Source organism: Monodon monoceros, unplaced genomic scaffold, assembly GCF_005190385.1.
Source record: "Monodon monoceros isolate NGI ecotype Baffin Bay Population unplaced genomic scaffold, NGI_Narwhal_1 Super_Scaffold_19, whole genome shotgun sequence".
In the NCBI taxonomy this organism is placed as follows: domain Eukaryota; kingdom Metazoa; phylum Chordata; class Mammalia; order Artiodactyla; family Monodontidae; genus Monodon; species Monodon monoceros.
In genome coordinates this window covers 63,673,734-63,686,184 of record NW_021703775.1, presented here as the reverse complement: position 1 = coordinate 63,686,184, position 12,451 = coordinate 63,673,734, and the positions used below count along the sequence as shown (strand labels likewise).

Sequence of the window (12,451 nt, the reverse complement as noted above, 5' to 3'; positions counted from 1 at the left end):
TGGCGGCGCCCTGCTCAGCTTCTCCCCGCCGGGGCCGCAGGGCCACGCCAGCCTTGCCAGTACTCGGGGACTTCCTCCGCGAGCCGGCTTCCTGCACGGCTGGCATTAAAACAGGCGCCTGGGGCTGCGGGCTGCGGCTGCAGATGCTGAGCTGTCCGCTGGCTGGGCAGCGCCCCTCCTCCCCTGAGCCTCGCAGGCGGGCGGGAGAAGAGCCAAAGCATCCCTAAACTGCACCCGAGCCAAAGCGGGAGAGAGCTGGGGGAGACCGGGGACCCCGGCATCTGACATTTTAATAGCAGGTTTGACTTTTTTCCCAAGATCGCAGCCCTCCCGCCCAGCCCAGATATTTTCTCTCCCTCCGGCCTTGGTTGCTGGATGAAGCTGGGCCTGGGCTTGGTCCCAGGAGCAGGGGAAAAGCGCGAGTGCTTCCCAGGGAGCCCCGAGCCCTGCGCCCCGGCCATGGTGTGGCTGAGCCCCGCGCTCCGGTGAGGCGGCGGCGCAGCTGGGAGCCCGGCGGACCCGCCCTGCAGGACGCCTTCCCCAAGGAACGGGGGTCGCCGGACTCCGCGCCCTCCTGCTGGGACTGCGCACCGGGCCCGAGAGGGCGAGCGGTGGCCGCGATGTTCAGCTGGCTGCGTTCCGATGACCGCCGCAGGAAGGACCCCGAGGTCTTCCAGACGGTGAGCGAGGGTCTCAAGAAACTCTACAGGACCAAACTGCTGCCCCTGGAAGAGCACTACCGCTTCCACGAGTTTCACTCCCCTGCCCTGGAGGATGCTGATTTCGACAACAAGCCCATGGTCCTGCTGGTGGGCCAGTACTCCACCGGGAAGACCACCTTCATCAGGTGAGCCGGCCAGGGCCCCCGCAGCCCACCCAGCCGCCCAGCGCTTAGGCCCTGCGCTCACTCCCGATGTCCCCTCCTGCGTGGAGACAAGTGGGAAGTCTTCATTAGAAGGCTCTGAAAAAATCCTTATGTGCGGGTATCCAAAGCTTACCCCACAATTGCATTGGATGGTCCCCTGCTCTATCCTACCTAGTGCCTCTCCATTGCACTTAGCCCTTGGCTTTGGTGGTCAGTTTGAAGTGTTAAAATTCAGAGCCATCCCTATTCTTCCCATTTTATGGACGGTAAAACTGAAACCCAGGAAGCCCAAGTGAGAAAGCCCCTGGTCGCAAGAGTACCTTAGGCTGGTGGGGTTGTCTTACCCCCTCTCCTTGTAGGGACATACCCTTGATGGGCAGGACGACTTCCCTTGCCTTCTAAAGGCTTCAGCCACTCATATGAGGTCTTTACAGTTGCAGCTGAGGAGGTGGGCTTGGGAGCCTGTGGCCCTCTGTCTGGTAGTTCCACTTGTCCTTCTTTTATCCGTTTCCTTCACTGAGCAGAGCTCCTACAGATATCTCTTGGAGACTGGCGACAAACAGTGTCCAGAAGCAGGATGCTTTTTTCTTTTCCGTTGATCTTAATGGCTCAGTAATCATATTAAAGTCTTTTGGAGGTGGAAGGGATATTGGCCATGGTCTCATCCAGCCCCTTGACTTGGCAGGTGAGGTAACTGAAGCATAGAGAAGTTAAATACATTGTTCAAAGCCATATAACAGGGTGGGAGGCTGACCTGGGATGCAGGTCCTGGATGCATGGGAGGAGATGGTTGGCTAAATGCCTGTAACTCTGAGGGTGAGTCATCCATCCCCTTGAATTACAGAATCCCTGGGCTGGAGGGATCCTCAGGAAGTCAGCTTGTCCACCCTGCGTTCAGAGAGGTCCATATATTGTCCACCAGAGTGATAGGACCTTTCCTATCTTTAGAAGACAGGCTTCTCTCCAGTCCACACAGCCTTCAAGGCCAGGCCATCTTCCTTGGCCTCATTCACAGCCCTGCAAGCTGTTGAGGGTGCTCATGGCCCCCCCGTGTTGAGAGTCAGGCTCGTACACAGTGGTGATGTGTTCTGTGTCCACCGCCCCCAGAGTCAATGGTGCTCATCTCCTGTGGAAGGTGTCAAAGCAGGGGTGCTCTTGTTTCCATTCATTGACCAAAGCACTTGCAACATGCAAAACACTGTGCTTTGTTTGGTGAGGAAAGCAGAAAAGTTCACAGTCTGGTTCCTGATTTTCTAGATTCAAATTTGCTCCAGCTCAAAGCTTTTAACACAAGCCTTTTGGAAGCAGGGCATGTAGCATACTAACATGTCATGTATGAATGGAACACCAGATGAGTTTTTTCTTGTGGGGTGGACAGCCTTGGACTCCGCAGCTTTGAGAGGCTGAGTGATTTCTGAAGTTGGGTACCCAGGGGGAATGTTGGCTTTTGGATATCTTATATTGTTAGAACTACAAGGGCCCTTAACGATGAATCTAATTCTTTGCTTCTTAACTTTTCAAAAGGTCAATACCTCCTTTGAAAATCTGATGAAATATGGGGACCCATCTTTAGAAAAATGCACATACATCCCAAATTTACATATAATTTGGGGGGTTCAAGGGCTGCCTTGGCCCTTAGGGCAAGAACCCCTGATCTAATCCATCTCCCTTATTTTGTTAAACACCCATTGCTGCCAAAGGCACTTCAGAGCTACCTGGGTTCTGTTCATGGTTTCCTTTGTACCACGCATCCTCCACCTGGTCTGGTTTATGCCCCACGGGAAGCACAGGCCTTTTACAGGTCACTCCTGCCCTTGCACAGCCTCCTGTAGCCCTCTGGACACACCTTGGTTATAATTCTTAGTACGTTATTTAGAGCTTCTCCTTCCTGTAGCCCAGCACTTACTACTGTGCCTTAGCTCCCTGGGGCCTTGCCTGGGGTCTCAGCTACAGGAGCTCCCAGTAGAGGTTTGCAGAATGGGAGGGGAGATGGGGAGAAGCTAGCGTCCCTGAGGGCAGGATCCTGGAGCAGCAGACATGCCTCTTGTCTGAGACACTGTCCTGGCTTTGCCTGAGTCATGCTTGCTGTTAACTGGGTCTAAGAAAGTGGCAGAGCCAACTTGCCATAGATTACTCCTTATCTGAGGGGGACAGGAAGGCCAGGAGAGGCAGATCCCTCCTCTCTCTTATCCTCCGAGTACAAGAGTTCTCCCTCCCCACTCATGTCAGTAACTGAATTTAGCTCGTGCATCAAAGGCTGTCTCCCTTTGAGGGAGAGACTACCAGCAGGGGAGGAGGGGCTGCAGCACAGGGAAGCCCTCCAAAAGCAAATTACATATTTTCCTTTCTTCTCATTAAATCCACTGAACAGCTATTTTTTTAAATTGGAAAATGCAGACAAGAATAAATTTGAGGAAGAAGAAAAAAATGCCCCATCATCCCACGACTCGGGAAACCATTTTAAATTTTATATATATAGGGCTTCCCTGGTGGCGCAGTGGTTGAGAGTCCGCCTGCCGATGCAGGGGATGCGGGTTCGTGCCCCGGTCCGGGAAGATTCCACGTGCCGCGGAGCCGCTGGGCCCGTGAGCCATGGCCGCTGAGCCTGCGCGTCCGGAGCCTGTGGTCCGCAACGGGAGAGGCCGCAACAGTGAGAGGCCCGCGTACCGCAAAAATATATATATATATCTTTCCACCAGTATTTTTAGCTATTTTATAACACAGTTGAGATCATGCCATAATGTAATTTTGTATGTGGATTTATTTCACTCATAGCATGAGCATTTCCCGGGTAAATTTAAAAAATCTTTGTAAGCATTATTTTTAAGAGCCACATGATATTTCACTGCATGTATATGCAGTTATTCATTTAACCAATCTACTTCTTTTGAATGTTTGAAGTTGTTTCTAATTTTATTTTTTGCTCTTGTAGAATCACTCTGAATATCTCTGTGCATAATATTTTTCCACATATTAGACTGTTTTCTCAGAGATTCCCAGAAGTGAAATCACTAGGCCAAAGGTTGTACAGAGTTCTGGGGTTGTTTTTTTGTTTTGTTTTGTTTTAACATTTTCTTACGTTTTAATCTTGGTATTAAGAGTCATATTTTTGAGTTGCTTCCCAAGAGGGTAGGCTGGTACAACACCCCTCCCCCAAAGCAAAGAAAGTTCCCCTTGGGGTAGCTAAGTGTGCCTGGGTGCAGACTACAGCCTGCCTTCGCAGCTACGCCCTCTCCCATCCCTGCTTCTTGCCTTGAACACAGTGATTCAGGTCTGTGTTCCGGCCTGAACCTGTGAGGGACCTTCCCCTCGGAAGCAGACTTGCCTCTTCACTCCCCGGCTCTGAGTGTCCATCCACTTTCAGTTATATGTACTTGCCTCAGGGTCTACTTCTTGTCTCAGGAAGAACATACAGAAAAGGACATTCTTCTAACAACTAATTAATGTGCTATGACCTCTGCCTGAAATAGCTTCCCTGGCCTAAGGCCCGGCAACCCAGGGTAATAAACAATAAATTGGCCTGGTGGATGTTTCCTTCAACACAGGCTGCCTCTTCCAAGTACAGTAGCTCTGTGTCCTTCTGGCCTGACAGCCTTCCCTCCCTCCTCTGCTGTTTTTCTCCCTTCACTCTTCCTCCTTCTGGCCTGAAGCCTCAAGTCCCTCCTCTCTCTCACTGTTTGGCCCCCTGGTCATGGAGGTGAATAACTGGCTGCCCCAGGGACTGGAAGGCCCAGTGTCCCCAGCGTCTCAGGGGCTGCAGGGAGGCCTCGCTGGGCTGCGGCGGCACTGGGGTAGAGGGCCGGGGGCACTGGGTATGGGGCCCGGGGCTGCTGGAGCTAAGCTGCCTGACTGTCCACAGGGAGATCTGAGCTGATCTTAAGGATCACCTGTGGCTCTTCTATAGCGTGACCCGGACTCTAAACTATGAATGAGCACATGGTGGGGTGGGCCAGTCGGGGGGGCTGCTCAGCCAGCCCTTTCGACCTCCCCCACTTTTTCAGGGGGCTCTCTGCATCCTCCCCCCAAGGTGACGCAGCATTTGCCTGTGGTTGTACCCTCTCCCATCATCTCCCTGGCATCTCTAATGCCCAGGCCTCATGGCAGCATCACCACCCAGGAAAGATGATTCTCTGGAAAGCTGAAGGGCTAGAGAAGGGGCCATCCTTCCATTCCAGGTAGGCCCACTGACCTCTGCCCGGCCCATCCTGCCAGCCACACCCCTGCAAGTCCTCACTCCTGTCCCCACTCCGAGGTCCATGGATGTCCTTTTCCTGCCAGGGCTCTGATCTGCTGGTCCTTGAGTGGGACTAGCTGGAAATCCACCTGCCTCTTACAAGGCTTGAGTGTTACTCAAGGGAGCAGAGGGCCTAGGGCAGAGGCACTGGGTCCACCTGCCTGAGGTCCGGCTTAAGATCTGCCTTGAGAGCCAGGTGTGGAGGCCATTGGGAGAAGGACCTCTGGGGAAGGGCTCCATCCCACTCCCACTGACAGCAGAACGCAGCCACGGAAAGAACACGGGTGGCTCGGCAGAACCCAGGCTCCACCAGTTCCCAGCCAAGAGACCATGTTTGGAAGGTCTAACCTTTCTGAACCTCAGTGTCCTTGTCTCTAACATGCGAATAGTGACAACTCATAGGGTCACTCAGGCCAGCCTGTCGCAGGGGTGGGCAGACAAGGCAAGGCTAGTGGGAGGCTTGACAGTCTCGCCACTGGTCTCCTTTGTGCTGGGGTCACTCTGATCCCTGGTGGAGGCTGCTGTGCCCCAGGGGCAGTGGTGACTGCTCCGTGGAGCACAGAGCTGACTCAGACCTCAACTCAGCCATTGAGTCCCCCATCTCCTACCTCACTTTGTGTCTGTGGAGTGACTTACGGTATCCCCAGAACCCCGAGAGGCTGACAGGACAAGCATTATTGTCTTGACCCCATTTTAAAGCTGAAGTACACAAGGCTTAGAGAGATCAAAGATACAGATATATATGGGAATTCCCTGGTGGTCCAGCGGTTAGGACTCCTCGCTTCCACTGCAGTGGGCATGGGTTCGATCGCTGATCAGGGAACTAAGATCCCACACGCCACATGGTGCGGCCAAAAACAAAAACAGAAACAAAACAAACCAAGATACAGATATATAACACGAGTACCTGTAACACAGGCAGAAAGTGACACATGCCTTCTGCGTCTACCTGAAGATATGCAAATTAAGAGCTACGTGGATTTTCACAGAGGCGGCGAGGGCCCTGGATTTGGAGTCCAGGTAGAAATGCGCTGAGTTCTTACAGGCAGTGATGAGACGTTTGTTTTCTCTAACTATTGTCTCTGCCAATGTGGGCGCATGTCTGGTGTAGCCTTTGCTTTTCCCAAACTCATGTATGTCATCTCAAAACCTTCACTCTAACCCTCTGAGCTAGTTAGAAACCCAGGATTAGCCCCGCTCTATAAACTCGGGAAACTGAGGCAGTGGGCTCTTGAGGGACTTGTCCAAGGTCATATCTGTGATGAAGCAGACGCCCACCAAGGCGCATTCCCTAACTGAGCCAAGGCAGAGGGTCCAGCCAGCCCAAGGCCTCTGGTGGCACTTCCTGTGGCCCCAGGCCCTCTGTTCCTCGCCCTGGATGCTGCCCCAGCAGAGGGGAGGTTTGGTCCCGCTATTGCAGAGATGGGTACCCTGCAGACTGGGTTAAGATTCTTGGCGCCATGCCTTACCCTGGGTACTTAGGTCACCAGTAATGCAAGCCACATGCTTAGATTGCCAGCCAAGCAGGACACCAAAAGATGACGGAAATGTTAGGAAAGAGTTTGCTTAAGAAAAATACAAACAAAAGTAGGCCTCATGGGTAAAATCTGAATTGTGTAGGACTTCCCTATACCCATTTTATGGTTTCGTATTTATTTTGCATTGGATAGCAAGGAAGGGGAACCAAAACTTTTCAGCTCTTTGGGCCTCTAAATATTTGCATTTGGCCCTGAACTCGGGCAGCCTCCAACTCAACTTGCTCACCTGCAAAACTGAAATAATTCAGCCATCCCACAGTGCTTCAAGGACCGATTAAGTGGAACAATTCAGGGAAAGGTCGCAGAACAGCACCTGCCTTACAGCAGGTGCTCAGTCTATCAGCCCCTCCTTATTCTCTTGCTTCCCCATCTCAGCTGCTCTCACCCAGGCTTGAATTAACTTTTCTTTTTTTACACTGCCTTGGGAATGTTTTTGCCTGGCAACAGAGGCCATCTGTATCACTCCCCATAGAGAAGCAGCCATGATATTCCTCAATAGGTTTTCCTTTCTGGACACAGTGGTGGCTTTGTTAAGGGGGCACTTGGGGCTGCAGGCCATACCCAAATGTCCCTGAGAATTTACCCAGCCCTGGGTTCTCTGCTTGGCCAGACTGCATCCCTGGACTTGCACTTGGCTTCACTGAACTCTGTATTTCTCCAGACTCATGTGTGGTCGGCAAACCTGGGGTCATGTGGGTTTAGCCGAGGAGGCAGGACAGCAGTTCCAGCCACCAGGCCCTGGCTGGGCCGCCTGAGGCTGCAGCTGCAGAACATCCCAGGAAGTGGCCCCCACTATGCTGGGGCACATCACCCTTTGCCTGCCAGCACAGTGCATCTCAGGGATGAAATCTGAGACGCCTGGGTCAGGAAGGTACTTCCCCACTGCTGCTTGGCCCTGTTCAGGCTGGGCATTTTCAAGGGTGCCTCAGACTGTTTGCTTCCACCCCTGTCTATTTCAGCTGTCCCTGAAGCCTTTGATGATATCCACCACCCTCCTTCTGCCTCAGAATTCGCCCATGCCACACCCCCTACTTGGGGCTTCTCACCCAAGCGCCCACTGGGACAGGTGCTCCCTGCACATGGGCAAGCGTGGATGGGGTTTCCAGATCACGGTGTTGATTCTCATGAAACTGCTTCAAGTCCCAAGAATATCCTTTTAGATCCAGTGGGCCTGGCGCCTGCTTGGGTCACCTGATAGCAACAGCTTTGCTGCCACGTCCCACCCGCTGAGGCCGAAGTGTGAACCCCAAGGGCAGACGTTTACGGAGATGAGTAGTTCCTGGGTTTGTGGGCCCCGAAGCCTAACCTTTCCCGCAAGGCCTGGCCCCGGCCGGCCTCCTGCCAAACCAGATTCTTCTGTGGCCTTCTTGTCCCACTCCTCCTTCTAGTCCCAAGGGGGTGCTCAGCCCATTTGCATTTCCTGGTCAAGGAGATACCTCAGGCAGGAAGGGAGACAGCGAGTGTAGTGGTTAGGAGCGTGAGTGTTAGACTGAAATCCCAGCTCTGCTGTTTCCTGACTGCATAACCTGCAGCAAATAGTTTAACCTTTATCTTCTCTTCTGTAAAATGGGATGATGATCTAGGTTCTAGGTACTGGTTTCTGTGCTTAAGGTCTGTAACTTATTTAACCCTCAGAACACCCGATGAGGTGGGTTTACCCATGAGGCCCATTTGACCATAAGGGTCACAGTGCTGACATCAGCAGAAACGTGACATGAAACGAGACAATTCATGGAAAGTCTAGAACAGTACCTGGCACATCACGGGTGCTTAATAAATCACAGCAATGGTCTCCCATGTTACAGAGGAAAGTGCTGAGGTTTGCAGAGGTCAAGAACCTTCTGAAGGTTAGAGAAACCAGGTCGGCTGGCCCCAGGCCCTGAGGTTCCCTGTCTCTCGCCCGAAACCCTGAAGAAGGAGCGTCTGAGAAAGCATGAAGCGTCGTCCAAGTGCAGCTGTGGTGATTTATCCTCATCCCAATCCAGCTTTCAGAATGGTCCTCTGATGGGAGGAAATCCTGTCTTCACACCCAGAATGTGGGGCTGGGATCCTGGAGGGAGATGGGGGGCTTCCCAAGGCAACCTAAACCCCCCGGTGCAGGCGGGGTGGCCCTGGGCAGCGGCCCGTCTGCAGCAGCTCCCTTGCCAGCTCCTCGGGGAGGGAGCCCGTGGCAACCCGACTTGAACTGCCCTGGAAGCACAGAGTAAACTAACAGCTCAGGACACAGAGGGATGTCGATGAGCCAGAAGAAACCCCAGCCAGTGCCCCCGGCTGCCACTCGCTGGGCAGAGCAGACCCACCTTGGGGTGGCACAGGGTGGGCAGAGAGCATTTCCTCGGGGTAGAAGACAGTTGAAGAGCAAAGGATTTGGTGTTAGATTGATAAGGGTTTGGATTCCAGCTCCGTCACGTTCAAGAGTTAATAGTGAGCAAATAGGACGGCTGTACTGAGGGAACCCTTCAAAGCCTGGGTTTCCTCAGTACAGCCGTCCCTTGGTAGTTTCCGCGGGACCTTGGTTCGAGGACCCCACCTCCCACACAGATGCTCAAGCCCCTATGTAAAATGGCACAGTTCGGCCGGCCCTCCGGATCCACGGGTTCCACATTCTTGGATTCAACCACGGGTCCTCCGCGGTTGGGTGTATCCTCAAATGTGGAACCCGCGGATACGCAGAGCCCTACTGTACCTACCTATAGGGGTGCGGTGAAGCCAGAAAGAGATACGTTCTCAAAGTGATGAGTGCGATGTATGGCATGGCCATGCAATTGAGTGTCAGTGGTGTTATCAGTATAATGACAGGGCCTAGAGCAGGGTGTCAGCCCCAGCTGCACATCAGAATCAACTGGGGAGTTCCTGCAAAGGGCCGGTCGCCAGGACCCTGCCCTGAGCCGGCGGGTCACAACCTCTGGGCTGGGCCCCGGCACCGGCAGCTGGAGCTCCACAGTTGCTCCACGGGCAGCCAGCTGAGGACCGCTGGTCCTGGAGGTCTCAGGCTCTCTCCCCAGCCAGCAGCCTCTGACTTGCCATCTCTTCTCCTGAGGGCTCCTTGACTTTTCCCTCTGAGCGTGAACATTGGCCCGCAAGGTTTAGGGGGAGGGTCTTGGCACATGGTGAGGGCTTACCCAAGGGTCTGTGTTTGTTGGGCAACATACCCCTTAGCTCTTGTCCATCATGGCCCCTGGGACTCTTCTCTGGCCAGTCCCAACCCAGGGCAGTTCTGGACTCCTTCACCCGCAGTCCAGCCTTAAGCTGTGTGGGCTCAAAGCTGTTCTGAGCTCCTTCCAAAGGGCCTGGTTGTCTTTCTAGCCTGTTCTCTTCATTCTGTGGCTCACCATATGTTCTAAAGGGAGCTGTGGAGAAGGGCAGTGGCCTTGGGCTCTCACTGCCCAGGCCTGGAGCAAAGAGAGGCGCCTGTCCCCTGGGGCCACAGCCTGGTACCTGTGCTAGAGGGTGGGACCAAAAGTCTAGGGTGGGATGGACATGCACTTGTCATAGTGTTCCTATCACACAGTTTGTATTATGTACGAGTTATTTCTACATTAAATGACTGACTAAGCAGATAAATAGGTAAGGACCTATGGATGGCCAGCAGAGCCTGTGGATGGCCAGCAGAGCCTATGGGTGGCCAGCAGAGCCTATGGATGGCCAGCAGAGCCTATGGGTGGCCAGCAGAGCCTATGGGTGGCCAGCAGAGCCTATGGGTGGCCAGAAGAGCCTATGGGTGGCCAGAAGAGCCTATGGGTGGTCTAATTCTAACCAAGCCTGTGTGCAGGGACTTTGACAGACTCCCTACAGCTGTGAAGTCTACAATATTCTGTGTGGGAATCAGTTTCAAGCCAGCCATGCTTTATTTCTGAGCCCAAACCTTGCTCTTCCCCGTGCCCCCTGCCCCACACCCCCGGCACTGCTTCATGGAGGGAAAAAGATAAGGACCGAGAAGGACAGATTTGTTATTTTAAGTTCAACTGAAATCCCACCTCCTCCCAAAGGTCTTTGGGTTCCCCGTCGGTGAAAATCTCTCCCTGCTGTGAAATCTCCTTGCTCTGGATCTGCCCCTCTGCCATGACTCACACCGTCTGCCTTGTGGTAGGCATGCGGTGTTGATCTGTGAATAGAATCCCTGCATCATGACTGCGTTCCCTTCTGCCAGGTACCTGCTGGAACAGGATTTCCCAGGCATGAGGATTGGGCCCGAGCCGACCACGGACTCCTTCATTGCGGTGATGCAGGGAGAGCTGGAGGGCATTATCCCCGGGAATGCCCTGGTGGTGGATCCTAAGAAACCTTTCAGGAAACTGAACGCCTTTGGCAATGCCTTCTTGAACAGGTGAGTGCAGAGGGAACACACACAGGCCTTGGGAGCTCTCTTTTCTTGGAATATGAGAGGGGAAAGGGCGGGGCAGGGTCTTGGGAAGCTCTGTACCTTTTCCAGACCTGGAATCTCTCTCGATTGTCCCCTTCTTGCTGGGAATGAAACCGCCATTGATTAGGGATTCAGGAGCTGCAGACACTGAGCTGATTTCTCCCGATCAAGTTGGGGGAAGGGTTCAACTAGTTAAATCACATTTCTCTAATGTGTACCTCCCTCCAGTAAAAGCAGAGAGGGCTACTCTGTGTAGTTCCCAGCTTTTGCCTAAACTACGGAAGGGCTTTGCATCCAACTGACAGGAGGCAAAGGAAGGTTCCTCTCTGTTCCTAGATATTGTTTTTACTTGGTGGCAGGAACCCTGGACGTAAGGTAGAAGCCCTGGCTTTGAGCACTGACCCTCCTACTAAACTCACTCTGTGACCTTGGACAAGTCACCTCCCCTGGGACAAGTCAGCCTGCAGACACCAGGGCCATTGGGTCAATTTGAGTGGAGGAAGCTCTAGAGACTGCTTGGCAAGCTGACCCAGGCCTTCCCACTATTCTGTTTAACTAGAATGCAGGCTGATCCCCTGATACGCTTGTTATGTAGATCCACACCACAATTTTGCATCTGTATCGCATTTAAAAATTTTTAAACTACTTTCTCTAACTGAAGGCATTTAGAGTAAAGGTAAAGACTATGGGCTTTGGCTTCAGACCGACTTGGGTTCAAATCCTACCAAATAGCACCGCGATCTTAGACAGGTTACCTGACTGGTCTGTGTCTCACTTTTCTCATCTGTAAAATAGGATAATAGTAATGTCCTCCTCCAAGGCAAGAGGACTTTGCGGAAAAGTTGGCATTTGAACCAGATGTTCAATCATGAGTGAAATCACACTAAAAGGGTTAAAAAAAAAAAAAAAAAAGGACATTCCAGGCAGAGAAAACTGAAAATATATATATACACACAAACACATACACACAGTGGACTGAAAGAATGTGGCTTAATGCAAGAGCACTACGACATACATAGAGGGCACTGCATATGTAGATGGCACCGTAAGTTTCGCGCTTCTCTACAGGAGCGCGCCACAGCTGGGTGACAGATGTGTAGATTAACTGTTGGCCGGGGATCTGTCAGGCACATTCATTGGAGGGATAACAGGATTGGGGCGGGGGTGGGGTGGGAGAGGGCCCTCCATGTGCCACCAGCCTCACTGCAACTGCACACACACAGGGAGGCTACACCCCGGACGCCTGCTGCCCCGTGATCCCATTTCGCGGCCCTTGACATCTCCCCTCCCCTGACATCTCCCCTCCCCTTCTCTGTGGGTGTTCCAAGCCTTCTCCAGACACCTCAGGCCCCCTCTCGGCAGATGACCTTGCTTCCTATTCTAGAGAAGATGGAAGCCCGTATCCATGGATTCCCTGTAGTTGGTTTGTTTTAAACTGTCCGTAAAGGGAG

General features: G+C 53.0%; 1 protein-coding gene across 1 annotated transcript in view; it reads left to right on the top strand.

Moving 5' to 3' along the window:
• Positions 1-12,451, top strand: part of EHD3 (EH domain containing 3) — a 31,397-nt gene continuing 18,946 nt past the window's right edge. The window contains exons 1-2 of the mRNA XM_029231799.1: positions 1-847; positions 10,788-10,964. Of these exons, the coding sequence (XP_029087632.1) occupies positions 621-847; positions 10,788-10,964 (404 nt within the window). The 5' untranslated portion in view covers positions 1-620. The remainder of the gene's footprint in view (positions 848-10,787; positions 10,965-12,451) is intronic.